General features: G+C 42.3%; 1 protein-coding gene across 30 annotated transcripts in view; it reads left to right on the top strand.

Moving 5' to 3' along the window:
- Window positions 1–15120, top strand: part of AAK1 (AP2 associated kinase 1) — a 224695-nt gene that overhangs the window by 190916 nt on the left and 18659 nt on the right. For 8 of the 30 annotated variants that reach the window (XM_077959456.1, XM_028832421.2, XM_077959458.1 and 5 more), the window contains 4 exons: window positions 8499–8600; window positions 10370–10471; window positions 12150–12260; window positions 14225–14335. The exons of 9 other annotated variants lie outside the window; for them this stretch is intronic. In XM_077959456.1, coding sequence (XP_077815582.1) covers window positions 8499–8600; window positions 10370–10471; window positions 12150–12260; window positions 14225–14335 — 426 coding nt within the window. The remainder of the gene's footprint in view (window positions 1–8498; window positions 8601–10369; window positions 10472–12149; window positions 12261–14224; window positions 14336–15120) is intronic. 13 more of the 30 variants (XM_028832426.2, XM_077959460.1, XM_077959459.1 and 10 more) reach the window with 3 other exon arrangements.

The raw sequence follows: 15120 nt of genomic DNA on the forward strand, positions 1-15120 counted from the left end.
GAGTGACGTGGCTGTGAACATTGAGTGTACAAATATCTCTTCCAGATCCTGCTTTCAATTCTCTTGGGTATATACCCGAAAATGGAATTGCTGGATCATATGCTAATTCTATTTTTAACTTTTTGAGGACCACTGTTTTCCATAGAGGCTGTATCATTTTACATCCCCACCAACAATGCACAAGGATTTGAGGAAACGATTTTTATAACAACTCTGCAGTACTGATCTCGGTTTTCCACAGACTAAGCAAGAAGGCATTCATTGCCCCATCAGTGTTGCTTCTTTTTTTTTTTTTTTTTTTTTTTTTTTTTTTTGAGACGGAGTCTCGCTCTGTCACCCAGGCTGGAGTGCAGTGGCCGGATCTCAGCTCACTGCAAGCTCCGCCTCCCGGGTTCACGCCATTCTCCTGCCTCAGCCTCCCGAGTAGCTGGGACTACAGGCGCCCGCCACCTCGCCCGGCTAGTTTTTTGTATTTCTTAATAGGGACGAGGTTTCACCGTGTTCGCCAGGATGGTCTCGATCTCCTGACCTCGTGATCCGCCCGTCTTGGCCTCCCAAAGTGCTGGGATTACAGGCTTGAGCCACCGCGCCCGGCCTGCTTCTTAGAATTAAAATCTTTTTTTTAAAAAAGTGCCTCTTGGTTTATGGTACTTCATCATCTCTTGAGAAGTTAAGCAAGAGAAGCTGTGTTTTCTCAATGGTTTGTCATCAAGACGGGTATTCTTCTCATAACTTTTGGCCTGGCATCTTCCTCATTTCCAACTGCAGTCTAGTGATACTGAGAAGTCCAAGGTTGGTCATAATATGTGTTTTTACTCTGAAAGCTTATCTTTCTGCAGATTTAATTCTCTAAAATGAGCTTGGAATGGGGCATGATGTTTGACTTTTGCTTCCAACTTGCAGATGTCACAAATGGTTTCTCAATGCTAAGAACTCTTTAGAGTGACTAGATTTCGTTTTATTTTATTTCTTTTTTAGGGTGACTAGAGTTTTAAAACATAATCTCTCATCATGAGACTTCAGGGCTTACACCCCAAATCAGACAGAACATAAATTTCAAAGCCACAAGGCTGGAGCAGCTGCGTCCTCTTTTTTGTTGGGGCTCGTGTTCGGCCCTTCCATGTCTGTCCATTCAGCCTGTTCTGCTCCTCCTGGTCATATTCTTAACTAGAGTCAGAATGGGCCTTGAGCAAGCCCTTGGTTTTATTAGCCTGTATAAGTAGGTACCTGTCCTCTTTTTTTTTTTTTTCCCGAGACTGAGTCTCGCTCTGTCGCCCAGGCTGGAGTGCAGTGGTGCGATCTCAGCTCACTGCAACCTCCGCCTCCTGGCTTCAAGTGATTCTCCTGCCTCAGCCCCCCGAGTAGCTCGGATTACAGGCGTGCGCCACCACACCTGGCTAATTTTTGTATTTTTCATAGAGATTGTGTTTCTCCATGCTGGCCAAGCTGGTCTCGAACTCCTGACCTTAGGTGATCCACCTACCTCAGTGTCCCAAAGCGCTGGGATTACAGGGGTGAGCCCCACAGCCAGCATCTCTTTTGATATTTTAAGAGAGGGACTGGACATGGTGGCTCACTCCTGTAATCCCAGCACTTTGGGAGGCTGAGATGGGTGGATCACTTGAGGCCAGGAGTTTGAGACAAGACTGGGTAACATACAGGGACCCCATTTTTTCAAAAAAAGAAAAAGTTTTAAGTTAGCCAGGCATGGTGGCATGCATCTGTAGTTCCAGTTACTTGGAGGCTAAGGTAGGAGTGCTGGGATTACAAGCATGAGCCACTCCGCCTGGCCAGTTTATCTTCATTTTGTCAATAAGAGAACTTCAATCTAGAGAGAGTAAGAGATTTGCCCAAAGTACTACACACACTTAGTGCAGAACAGATCTCCTGTTTCTTAGTACCTTGTCTACCTCTCTGTTAGACCATCCTGCCTCATCCCCACCTTTCACTTTATTCTAACAGTTCTGCTTATTCTGTTCTCACCCAAGGCACTTGAGTAAAATATGGAGCTTGACCCATATTCATTACTGTAATCACAGGCACCTGTGGCCTAGTGACCCCCTAGCCCATCTAGTCCTCTTACTTAAAAGAGATGTTAATCCCCTTTTATGTACCAAACGCTTTATTTATACACGCATTCATTCTGATAAATACACCCTTTTAATCCCAACAACACTTTAAAGTAGTTCTTAATCTGTTTACAGCTGAGAAAATTGCTTAGAAAAATCAGGCAACTCGGCCGGGCGCGGTGGCTCAAGCCTGTAATCCCAGCACTTTGGGAGGCCGAGACGGGCGGATCACGAGGTCAGGAGATCGAGACCATCCTGGCTAACCCCGTGAAACCCCGTCTCTACTAAAAAATACAAAAAACTAGCCGGGCGAGGTGGCGGGCGCCTGCAGTCCCAGCTACTCGGGAGGCTGAGGCAGGAGAATGGCGTAAACCCGGGAGGCGGAGCTTGCAGTGAGCTGAGATCCGGCCACTGCACTCCAGCCTGGGCGACAGAGCAAGACTCTGTCTCAAAAAAAAAAAAGAAAAATCAGGCAACTTAAATTCAGGCTCTTTTGCTCTTTATTTTTTGGGATTTTGCAGGCCCCAGCTAAAATCCCTAAAATGTATATTATCACAATAAAAAGTAAAAATAAATCAATAAAATGATACTCTCTATCTTTTTTTATAACTTCTACTTATATTCGAGATTTAGGGGATACGTGTGCCTGTTTGTTACCTGGGTACATAGCATGATGCTGAGGTTTGGGGTACAACTGATCCCATCACCCAGGTACTGAACATTGTACCCGATAGTTATTCAACCCTTGTTCACCTCCCTCAGACACACATACACGCGCACGCACGTGCACACACACACATTTAGAGTCTGGAGTCAGTTCTAAAAATATCAGAGTAAGCCTAAAAACTAATGCAAAACTTGGCCGAGCGCAGCGGCTCACACCTATAATTCCAGCACTTTGGATCACCTGAGGTCAGGAGTTTGAGACCAGCCTGACCAACATGGCGAAACCCATCTCTAATAAAAATAAGAAAAATTAGCTGGGTGTGGTGGCAGGCGCCTGTAATCCCAGCTACTCGGGAGGCTGAGACAGGAGAATCGCTTGAACCCAGGAAGTGGAGGTTGCAGTGAGCCGAGATCGTGCCATTGCACTCCAGCCTGGGCAACAAGAGCGAAACTCCGTCTCAAAAACAAAACAAAACAAACCAAACAAACAAAAACTAATGCAAAACTGGACCATTTTCTTCTCTTCAGAATTGTCCACTGCTTTTCACAAACATTTCTTAGGAAGATTAAATCATTTCTAAAATACAATTTATAAATAATTTGGGGGTTTTGTTGGTCTGTCCCCTTAAATAATTGAGAATAACAGTGTCAGTCTTTGTACATTTCAGGTGTGAACTGTCCCAGAAGAATAGCTTTTGCCTTTGCAGCCAAAGAAGCTACTTCTCATAACTCATGGGGAAAAAAGATCTTTGTTCATTAGACAGCACTAAGTCATGATATGCTGATGTGAAGTTTGATGTTTTTGGATCTTAAGAAACACTTCTACAGTTTCCTACATTCACCACTCTCTTCTCTGTGCTATTCTTCTCCGTGCAGTTCTTCATCATGATACTTGGCTTCAGTGTGTTTCTATTAAACTGTAAGAGAAAGGACAGAATTTATAAAACAAAGGATATCAGGGCCAGCCCTTGATGCAGATGGAAGGCCTCCAGGCTCCATGAGTTACAGACTGTCAGCATCCTATAGCCTTTCTTGCGCCTCCCATTATATCCTTTTCTCAAGTTCTTCATTTACAATGGCCAAAAATGACCAGTAATAGCTTTAGATGTGACCTCTTCTAAGAGTCCTTTCATTTTTAAGCAATCAAAACTTTAGTTAAACTGGAAGAATTAATCTCTAGTGTGGTCAAATATCTGAGTCTTAGTATCAGCTAGCTAGCTCTCTTGCTTACTTGCTGTGAGATCTTTGGCAAGTTACTTTAACTTTCTGGAGCTGGTTTCTTCATTCATAAATGAGAAGGCTGAATTACATAAGATATGAGGTTCTTTCCAGTGCTAACCTGCCTGATAACATTACCATTGTCCCTGGGACCATGTCTATGTGAAGACTCATATTCCTTTATTGATGGAGATAGGCAGACCCCTAGACAGATACAGAGAGAACTTCAAAGACAAGTCCAGGCTCTACCATGTCTAATCTGTGACTTTGGGCAAGTCACACATTCTCATGGTCTCTGATCTTCATTCTGTTAAACTGTGTTAGTATTCTCAAACCCAGGGGTTTTTGAATAATGAATGAAAATATTTGATATTAAGCTCTACAAATGTAAGTGATGTCCATCATTGTGATGGCACCTGAAGGCCCACTGAGTCACTGGGAACCTTCCCTCCCTGTGAGAATCCTGGGAGTCCAAGCAGCTCTTTGCACAGCTGTCCACCTTACATAGACGTTGCCTGTGCTCTCACTCCCAGCTTTGTACCTGGTATTGTTCTGTCTGCAGCTCCTCCCTCCGACATTTCTTGTATTTGAGTATTTCCCAAGCAGCCGTGACCATACAAGTTATCTATGTGAATAGCCTGTTACTTTGAGGTTTGGTCAGAAAACAAGCCTCCCTAAATTAGGCAGTTTACACCGTTCTGTCTCACCACACAACACGTGTACACTGATGTACTTCTTTACCCTCCCACATGCCTTTTTGCTCATGACTTATAAAAATATTAGATTCTTGAGCCAGGTTCAGTGGCTTATACCTGTAATGTCAGCAACTCAGGAGGCTGAGACAGGAGGATTAACTGAGGCCAGGAGCTCAAGACTGTCCTAGGCAGCATAGCGAGACCCCATCTCTAATAAAATGAAAAATAAAAAAAATTAGCCGAGCATGGTGGTACATGCCTGTAGCCCTAGCTTCCCAGGAGTTCGAGGCTGCAGTGAGCTGTGATCATTTCATAGCACTTCAGCCCGGGTGACAGAGCACTATCCTCCTCTCTCTTTAAAAAAAAGAAAAAGAAAAAAAAAAAAAGAAAGGCTGGGCTCAGTGACTTCAGTGACTCACACCTGTAATCCCAGCACTTTGGGAGGCCAGGGTGGGTGGATCACCTGAGGTCAGGAGTTCGAGACCAGCCTGGCCATCATAGTGAAACCCTATCTCTGCTAAAAATACAAAAATTAGCTGAGTGTGGTGGTGCACACTCGTAATCCCAGTTACCGGAGACTGAGGCAGGAGAATCGCTTGGATATGGGAGGGGGAGGTTGCAGTGAGCCAAAATTGTGCCATTGCACTCCAGCCTGGGTGACAAGAGTCAAACTCCATCTCAGAAAAAAAGAAAAGAGGGAGATTCTTCTTCAACTCCTGTTCTTTCCACCTCCCCAGTCAAGCCAAAAGGCATAGATGTGGCAGGGCATCTGAGGGGAAACCAAGAACTGGGATACAGGCCGGGCGCGGTGGCTCAAGCCTGTAATCCCAGCACTTTGGGAGGCCGAGACGGGTGGATCACGAGGTCAGGAGATCGAGACCATCCTGGATAACACGGTGAAACCCCGTCTCTACTAAGAAATACAAAAAACTAGCCGGGCGAGGTGGCGGGCGCCTGTAGTCCCAGCTACTCGGGAGGCTGAGGCAGGAGAATGGTGGGAACCCGGGAGGCGGAGCTTGCAGTGAGCTGAGATCCGGCCACTGCACTCCAGCCTGGGCTACAGAGCGAGACTCCGTCTCGGAAAAAAAAAAAAAAAAAAAAAAAAAAAAAGAACTGGGATACAAAGGTTCGTAAGACCCTTCCCTACCTTCAGTCATGTTTAAGGGCTGCAAGAGAATTGAGTGCAGGATGCTCCAGAAGATTCCTGATGCGGCAGGAAGGTGGGGAAAAGCTTAGAGGAGATGGTATTGAGTGACAAGTACAAAAAAGTAGGGGGAGGCATCTCCATTTTACAGATGAGGAGATAATGTCAGAAGGTTAAGGAACTGTGCCAGAGTCACAACATGTCACCAGAGAGGCTAGAATTCAGAATCTGAAAGAATGCTAGCCTGAGGTTTTGCACCAAGATAAACTGCTGTATGAAAGACAAGCAAGTAATTTTGGTTCTTTACTTTTTGTCCATTGCTTTCCAAGGTTGCAAATATGTAAGTGCTAAGTTAAAAGAAGCAAATAATTTCATTTTTTTAAGTGACAGTTTTTTGAGGAGAGAGGAATGAAGCAAAAACTAGTGTTTGGAACAATGCAAAGTTAGACTTTTTAGGAAAACCATCTTATTTTTACCAGTATGCTGAAAATTATTAGAGATATTTTTCACATCTTATAATGTCATATATAGTATAAGGTTAATGCTAATATAATTATACTTGTGTACTTGGTTAGTGCCCTGTGAGGGTTTTTTCCTGCAACTGAAAAGCTTCCTTTTTTCTTCCTTCCTTTTTTTGTTTTTATTTATTTATTATTTTATTTTATTTTATTGAGACAGAGTCTCACTCTGTCACCCAGGCTGCAGTGCAATGGCACAATCTTGGCTCACTGCAGCCTCCGCCTCCTGAGTTCAAGCAATTCTCCTGCCTCAGCCTCCTGAGTAGCCGGGACTTCAGGCACGTGCCACCATGCCCGGCTAATTTTTGTATTTTTAGTAGAGGCCCCGGGGTTTCGCCATGTTGGTCAGGCTGGGACTATAGGCATGCACTACCACACCCGGCTGATTTTTGTATTTTAAGTAGAGACGTGGATTTCCCCATGTTGGCCAGGCTGGTCTCGAACTCCTGTCCTCAGGTGATCCATCCACCTCGGCCTCCCAAAGTGCTGGGATTACAGGCGTGAGCCACTGCGCCCAGCTGTCCTTTCTTTTTTTAAAAATATAAACGAGGTATAAATGAGAAATGTAGCTTATTGTCATTTAATTCAAAGTTACCTACATTCCATAGACTCCAGAGAGGGTGAATTGGCTTTACATGTAAGTCTTTTTCTGCAGTGTGTTAATTATACTAAAGCAAATTATCTTGCCAAGATTCTAAAATCCATTCTTTTGTTTGACCTGTGTAGTTACAGATCACCTAAATTGAAGATCACCTAAAATTTGGTTCCTGTTTTTCCATGAATATCAATTTATTTCTTGCTTATCTCAATTCCCAAATGGCCTAGAAGAATACAGATTTATTACAACGTTATATACACGTTCTTGGACTTTAAGTCACTTTTCTCAAACAAACATTTTCATTTTAGTTATCTTAATGACATTTCCATGGTTTAAAAGAACATTGTTGACATGCCTTTCATTGGGCAAGTTACAGAATTTATGTGATCTAAGTCTCCTCTTAACAGGAAATATGAGCTCTAAATTCCCTTCCTCCTGTAAGATTCTATGATTCATTATTTTGTTTCAAGTTAATGCTTTACCTTTAATAGCTTAAAGGTAAATAGAGGGTTCTTGATGGATCAGGGCTAGAAGAATCATTTTAAGTTACCAGGTGTGACAAGTCTGGTGGCTCTGGCGTCCTTTTATTTCTTGGCCAGAAGACATCAAGAGTAATCCATTTTCGGGCTTAAGTGAATTTTGTGAGATTTGACCATGGAATAATATGACTGCCAGCATGTCACAGGTGCACAATTGGCAGACAATAAATGATCGTTGAAGTCAACTTAGGTGTGGTTGAATTGATTGTCTTGGTGAGTTATAAACTGTTTCTAAATAAAGTCCCCCCCAACCCCCCAAAAGAGAGAGAGATTCAAAACTAAGCCCAGGAAGGAAAATGAACGTACAAATATTTATATGCAGATGTTTATGGCAGCTTTATTTTTACTAGCTTAAAAACTGGAAACAACCAAATGTTTATCAGTTGGTGAATGGATCAACAAAGTGTGGTACAGCCATACAATGGAACAGGACCCAGCAGAAAAACAGAGCAAACTATTGATACTTGCGACCACACAGGTGAATTTCATCTCAAAGGCATTATGCCACAGGAAGGAAACCACACTCAAAAGACTACATACTCTATGGTTCCACTTACTGGAAATTCTTTAAAAGGCAAAGCTGTAGGGACAGAAAGCAGATCTGTAAAATGTTACCAGGGTCTGTGGTGAGAGGAAGGCACTGACTGTAAAGGGATATGAAGGAATTTTCTCAGGTTTTGGAAATGTTCTGTATCATTTCAGTGGTAATGATATGAATGTATACATTTGTCCAAACTAACCACGTTGTACACTTAAAATGGGTGACTTTTATTATATGCAAATTACACCTCAGATAAAAACAAGCAGACACAGCCAGGGCAGCATCTGGAATGCCTTACAAAGTGACTACTTCACTTGAGGAAGTAATCATTTTTAAACTGCCAATTTTGAAAGCCTGTTGTTAAGATATTAATAGCATTAATTTTTATGGTGAATCTATACCAAATATTGACCCCCCTAAAATGTGTTTGCATAGAGAATAGTGAATGATCCGCTGGCTTTAATATCTCATTACATTTTTGCTTTCTTTTTGTCTCTCTGCCCAACGTAGAAAAACTAATTGAGGGACTCAAATCTCCTGACACTTCTCTTCTGCTCCCTGACCTCTTGCCTATGACAGATCCTTTTGGTAGCACTTCCGATGCTGTAATTGGTAAAGTCATCATCTCTGTTTCTTCAGTCATGCATGATATGTGTGCCTGTTTCAAGAATGACAAGTACCTAGTTAACCAGTCCCCAGGGAATAGCCCTGCCACCCCCGAAGCCAAAGCTATTTAATCTCACTTGTATCACTCCAAATGAAGTGTTTTCCCTGCTTTTCAGGGGTACAGCGTCTATTTTTTGCCTTTCTTAATACCTTAGGATTTCTAAAGTGGATCTCTTATGAATGAGGAGGAATGTGAAAAGTTTCACATGTAGTTAGAAAGACTTTTAAAAAGTTGGTTTCTAACTAGACTTTACCTTTGCTGAACTTAATGAAATTTAGCAGATTCTTCTTCTTTTTTTATTTTATTTTTATTTTTATTTTTTGAGACAAGAGTTTCGCTCTTGTTGCCCAGGCTGGAGTGCAGTGGCGTGATATCGGCTCACCGCAACCTCTGCCTCCCAGGTTCAAGCGATTTTCCTGCCTCAGTCTCCCGAGTAGCTGGGATTACAGGCTTGCACCACCACACCTGGCTACTTTTTATATTTTTAATAGAGACAGGGTTTCTTCACGTTGGTCAGGCTGGTCTCAAACTCCCGACCTTAGGTGATCCACCCACCCCAGCCTCCCAAAGTGCTGGGATTACAGGGGTGAGCCACCATGCCCAGCCCAGATTCTTCTTTAGAAGGCCCATGTACATCCAGCTGCAGTGGGACCAGCCTGGGAAACATAGGAAGACCCTATCTCTACAAAAAAAAAATTGTTAATTAGCCAGGTTTGGGGGCGCACACCTGTGCTACCAGCTCTTTGGGAGGCTGAGACAGAAGATCGCTTTGAACCAGGGGGTTTGAGGCTGCAGTGAGCCCTGATCATGCCACTGCCCGCCAGCTTAGGTGACAGAGACCCATCTTAAACAAAATTTTAAAAATGTTATAAGGTCCGTGTATATACCAAGTATCAGTAACTGAGAAAACATTTTGCCCACTGGTTAAGCCCCATAAATAGAATCCAGGGCAGGGGCTTGGTCTGCTTCCTGTCTCACATTTCCCTGTGTTCCAACAGCAAGGCAGGCCAAATTTGCAAAATGTTCAAGGCCCCTGTACTTCAGGAGGGTCCAATTATGAGACACCTAATAATGCCTTTGGGCAGAAAGTCCTAGAACTCAGAAGTGCCATGACCTTGCATAGAGGTAGGCCTGCAGCTGAGGGGTGTCACATGGTGTAAAAAGCCTCCCAGCTACATCCTGGGATGGGGTTTGAGATGGATTAATGGCCTTCACATGGCACAGAGGATATTTGTCCCCAGGTTTATCCCTTAATAAAAGCAAAATTACCAGAAAAAATTAAGGTGCCTTTCAGCCCATCTCTTCTGACATGGAAGAGGTTTGCTGAGCGGCTTATGTTCCGAATTTGTTTATGAGAACTGATCATCAGTGAGACTGGCCGCAGTGTTTCGCCTTGCACACGCATGCTCAGTGAAGCCTAGACGTTCAGAGCAGCAGAAATAAAGGAACTTACTGTTCTTTCCACTTTGCCTGAGACTGGCATTTTAGAGACCTGTTAAAAGAAAGCCTTCACACGGCTGGGTGCTGTGGCTCACGCTTGCAATCCCAGGACTTTGGGAAGCCAAGGTGGGAAAGATCGCTTGAGCTCAGGAGCGAGACACCATCTCAAAAAATGAGAATTTGAAAAAAGAAGAAAGCTTCACAGAATTTCCTAAAGAAACTTCTGACTCCCTTTCCCTTACCCTTTCCTCTTCTTAATGCTCTGTTACGAAAGAAAAAGCTGACGTTGCTGTTGAGAGTCTCATCCCAGGACTGGAGCCCCCAGTTCCCCAGCGCCTCCCATCTCAGACGGAATCTGTGACCTCGAATCGCACAGGTCAGTCAGGGGTCTCTGCAGCTGCAGGGACTGGTCGGTGCGGTGAACCTCTGAGCCAGTCTTTTCACGTGACTCTATCGATCCCGGGCTTCTTTTGCAGCCCAGGTACTTCCTGCTGAAATGGGCACTCTGAATTGTTACAGCCCCAGCTTCTAGAGGTTGAGGGATATATTTGCTTGCTAAAGAACTGAGTACTTTTTGGAGCCATGTTCTCTGTGGAGTAATCTCTGGGCTTTCTCTGGTTACAGTATTTCTTTATTCAAGATTCTTTTCACTGGTGGCGGGATCCCTCTATGTCCTTAATTAAAGAACTCCACCGAGCTGTAAGGACACCCTTAACCCTCCAGATTGCTGTGCATCTTTCCAGTCTACCAATGTCAGTGATGGCCATGGAGCTCATCTTCTATATATTGATGTTCTGTTCCCAGCATAGTGCTTTAATCTTGTATAGGTAATTTGCTATTAAATTGTAGGCAAAGTTGAAGTCTTCCCTAGATCTAATATTGCTTGTACCCTGATTTCAAAATTCAGTCTTACAGTCTTAATAGAATTTCTTAACTGCCCACAAATACAGATTTGGTAACCTTTTTTTTATTTTTGGGTCCATAATTCCCTTGATAAAAGTATCTGGTTTTCAAACTTGGATAGAAACAATTAGAAGCCTAGGAAACGTGTAGATAAATTCATGCAGGTGAAAAAAAAATACCTCCAAAGACAATATGATTTATTTTCCTTGTTCTCATTTGAATGTTTTCTCCTAGAAAACTTTCTCAGAAAACAATCCCTGTGTTAAAATGCTTAAACTCAGGCCGGGTGTGGTGGCTCACACCTGTAATCCCAGCGCTTTGGGAGACTGAGGTGGGTGGATCACCTGAGGTCAGGAGTTTGAGACCAGCCTGACCAACATGGAGAAACCCCGTCTCCACTAAAAATACAAAATTAGCCGGGTGTGGTGGCGCATGCCTGTAATCCCAGCTACTCGAGAGGCTGAGGCAGGAGAATCACTTGAACCCAGAGGCAGAGGTTGCGGTGAGCCAAGATCGCCCCACTGCACTCCAGCCTGGGGGACAGAGCCAGACTGCATCTCAAAAAAAAAAAAATACTTTGAGTTTTTGTCTTGGTTTTCTGAAATCAAAATCATGTTCAAAGGGCCAATTTCAATGTAAAGAATACTAGTAAGAGGCATTGTGGGTGGGAACCTGGTTCTAGAAGGTACTGTTTAATCTTGTCGCATTCTGCTAATAATAAGCCAGAGGCAACCCTCTCCTAATCAGTTTGGATACTTCGTCCTATGGTAACTTCTTTCATTGAGTGTTTAGGGAAACTTTAAGTGAAAGTCTAATTGTAAAGTTTTTTCTCCCAAATGGCATTCACTAAGAACTGAGGTGCTAAAGTTAGCTCAGCATCCAAATCACAGACCTGTTTAACCAGCAACCTCTGAGCAAAAAATTTTCCTCTATTTCTATATTAATGTTAAGAGGAATCTAGAAAGACATGTTTCTGTAGATGAAAATCCAGAAGGCTTCACAGATTTCTTTTGGTTTTCTTTCTCCCACTTTGGCTTGTATGTGTAATGTGTAAATGCAGTAACTTAAAGGCTAAGATCTAATCTCATGATATTGTTGTGTGTGCCACTTAATGCCATCACTGACCTGGGATGCTGTGAATCTGGACTCAGATTCTCTCACCGGGGAAGATTCCCTGCTTGATTGTTCTCTGCTCTCTAACCCTACTACTGACCTTCTGGAAGAGTTTGCCCCCACAGCAATCTCTGCTCCAGTCCATAAAGGTAAATGCTTTCTTCTTCTCAGGCCCGCATGTGTCCTTAGAGGGGAAAGAACTAAACAACTTTTGAGAGTTTTTCTTATCAAAAGTCTTTACTAGTGAAGTTTTAAAACTACCTCCTTATATGGAAAACTTGAGTTTGTACTCTTACATACTGTGTTATAATACCTCTCGGTGAGAATATTTACTAAGACTTAGACAATAGGCCAGGTATGGTAGCTCAGGCCTGCAATCCCAGCACTTTGGGAGGCTGAGGTGGGAGGATCACTTGAGCCCAGGAATTTGAGACCAGCCTGGACAACATACGGAGTCTCAGTCTCTACAAAAAAATGTTTTAATTAGCCAGCCATGGCAGCATGCACCGATGGTACCAGCTTCTCGGAAGGCTGAGGTAGGATGATTGCTTGAGGCCGGGAGGGCAAAGCTGCAGTGAGCTATGATTATACCACTGCACTCCAGCCTGGGCAGCAGAGCAAGACTCTGTCTTAAAAAAAAAAAAAAAAAAAAATAGCAGACAGGTACTAAAAATAAATAAAATTAAATCTAAAAAAAGACCTAGACAACAGATTGGTGAAAGTATTGCTTTCTGGCAAGAACATAGAATGCACATATTCCATGTTACCTTTAAAAGCTAGGTACCTTTGCAATCAATTCAAGTAGATGGTTGAAGTAACTATCTACTATCTGCTTATAATGATCAATATGATGCTTGTTGGCCTTAGATGTAAAATGGTTTTATCATATCTGATTCAAAGTTATTGCATAGTGATGACTGCAATAAAGAAATAAGCATCTTTCCTCAAAAGTCAGTCCTGTAAGTTTGAACTTGTAGAAGTTCACCTTCAAGTCATGATTGGTTACTGGATTTCTCTTTCTAATCTACCATTTTCATTTTTTAGTCTTGGGTTAATAGTGGTCTGAAATCCTGCTGGACAGAGGTAGCTTGAATCAGATTCTATTCAATGAGTAGTTTGTGACAGTATCAGGCTCAATGCCTGGCTTACTTTGTTACTGAACTTTCTGTGATTGGGTAGGGAAAATAGTCTTCTGGAAAGAAAAAATGCATAGAAAAGGAAGAGCTTAAGTCCCTTCAGGAGAAAATTCAAGAAGGAAGACTCCCCAGGATGACTAAAAATAATCACCCCTGTGGTTTGCAATGGTAATAGCTGAGTTTTTGTTTTTACGCCTGATAACATTAAAATGATTATGTTTTTATAGGTGATGTAGAGGGAAGTTACCTATTTAGACAGTGATGTCTGGCAGGAGTGTGTCAGCAGCAATGTAGAATTACAGAGAAGCATCATTTGCAAAATAGGTGCTCAGCTAGCACTTGCTTTGCGGGTAGGATAGCTTTAATTAATGGATAAGACTATTCTAACAAACCTTCTACTTGAGGCCTCAGTATGTGTAATCTTGTGCCTCAACATTCCCTGAGGAGTCTGAGTTGTTTCAATGTCTTTTTTTCCCAGTCACAGTGCAGTGAGTCCTTCCAGCAGTATTTTGTTTGCCTTGTATACATACAGTGGTTACTTCTTAGAGAGCCACCAATTCTCTTCCTCCTCCCCCGCCCCCGCCGCCGTCCCAGTTTTGAGTTTTTCGAATATTGTTAGGCCTCTGTTCCCCCAGTGAAGACAGGTGACTTATTCCTATGCCTTTGTGGATTAGTGACATTGAAGAGATACCTCACAATAATTATAATTAATGGCTTATAAATATTAGAATTCTTCCAAGAACCCTTCTCCCTAATCATTTATAAAAGTCTTAACATGACCAACTCTAAAGCATTTTTTCCTATATCTCTGTATTTTCCAGTTTTGCTACTTTTATTTCAACTCAGAAAGATGAGTACTTTCACCTTTGGAAATAACAGGGCTGTACAGTTGAGATCTTTGTGCCTCTTTCGCATTCTCTCATTTGCTAATCTCTACCTCTGTTGTTTCTGCTTGTGTACTTGCATTCTGTATTAAGCTGCAGAAGATAGTAATCTCATCTCAGGTTTTGATGTCCCTGAGGGCTCGGACAAGGTGGCTGAAGATGAGTTTGACCCTATTCCTGTATTGATAACCAAAAACCCACAAGGTAAGAAAAAGGATGGGGAAAAGAGAAGAGCTTGGCCTCAGTTCTCTTCAAAATAGTCATGCACCTAATCTGCAAGGGGGAAGAAAAGCATCAACATTTAATGAAGGACATTGGGAGTAATGAGAATCATTGTAGGCTGGACCAGTATAGATAGATAGAGATAGGTATCTTTAAAGTTTGACCATGGTGTTTATTTAGAGAGAAGTATTTAACAGTTGGCCAAAAGTTAGTTTTTACCATGAAGCCAAAAGCAAAATGATCTTCAGTCAGTGGAAACCTGAAGGTATATATCAAAAGCACATCACATTTTTTATCATGATTAGAATAATCCGTAATAAATATTTTTCCCAAAGAGATTAACAGCTGTGTTTTGGTATCATTCACATCTTTCTGACATTAATGGAGCATCCTTTTTCAACTTTGATGGATGAAAATCATTTGAACATGCCATAAAACACTAAACTGCCATGGGACCATCTATTTATTTTTTAAAGCATGTTCTTATTGCAGTATCTTAATAACTAGTTTCTCCCCAAAGCAAAAATTATTGATTTTTACTTTGTCAAAGGGAGATGGCTTGATATTATCAGGAAGTTAGTATATAGCCAGCAATTCTCAACCAAAAAAAAAGTATTGATTTGAAAATACTTTTGCAAGGACTCTTTGCAAGATGTCCTGCCTATACTGTGGTGTGCACAGAGTGCCTGAGCTTTTGGTGGGAGGTGGTGGACAGCTAACGTATGTGTTTCAAAATCAACATGTAAGGGTTTGCAAATGTAAACTAT

Source organism: Macaca mulatta, chromosome 13 (assembly GCF_049350105.2).
Source record: "Macaca mulatta isolate MMU2019108-1 chromosome 13, T2T-MMU8v2.0, whole genome shotgun sequence".
Lineage (NCBI taxonomy): Eukaryota > Metazoa > Chordata > Mammalia > Primates > Cercopithecidae > Macaca > Macaca mulatta.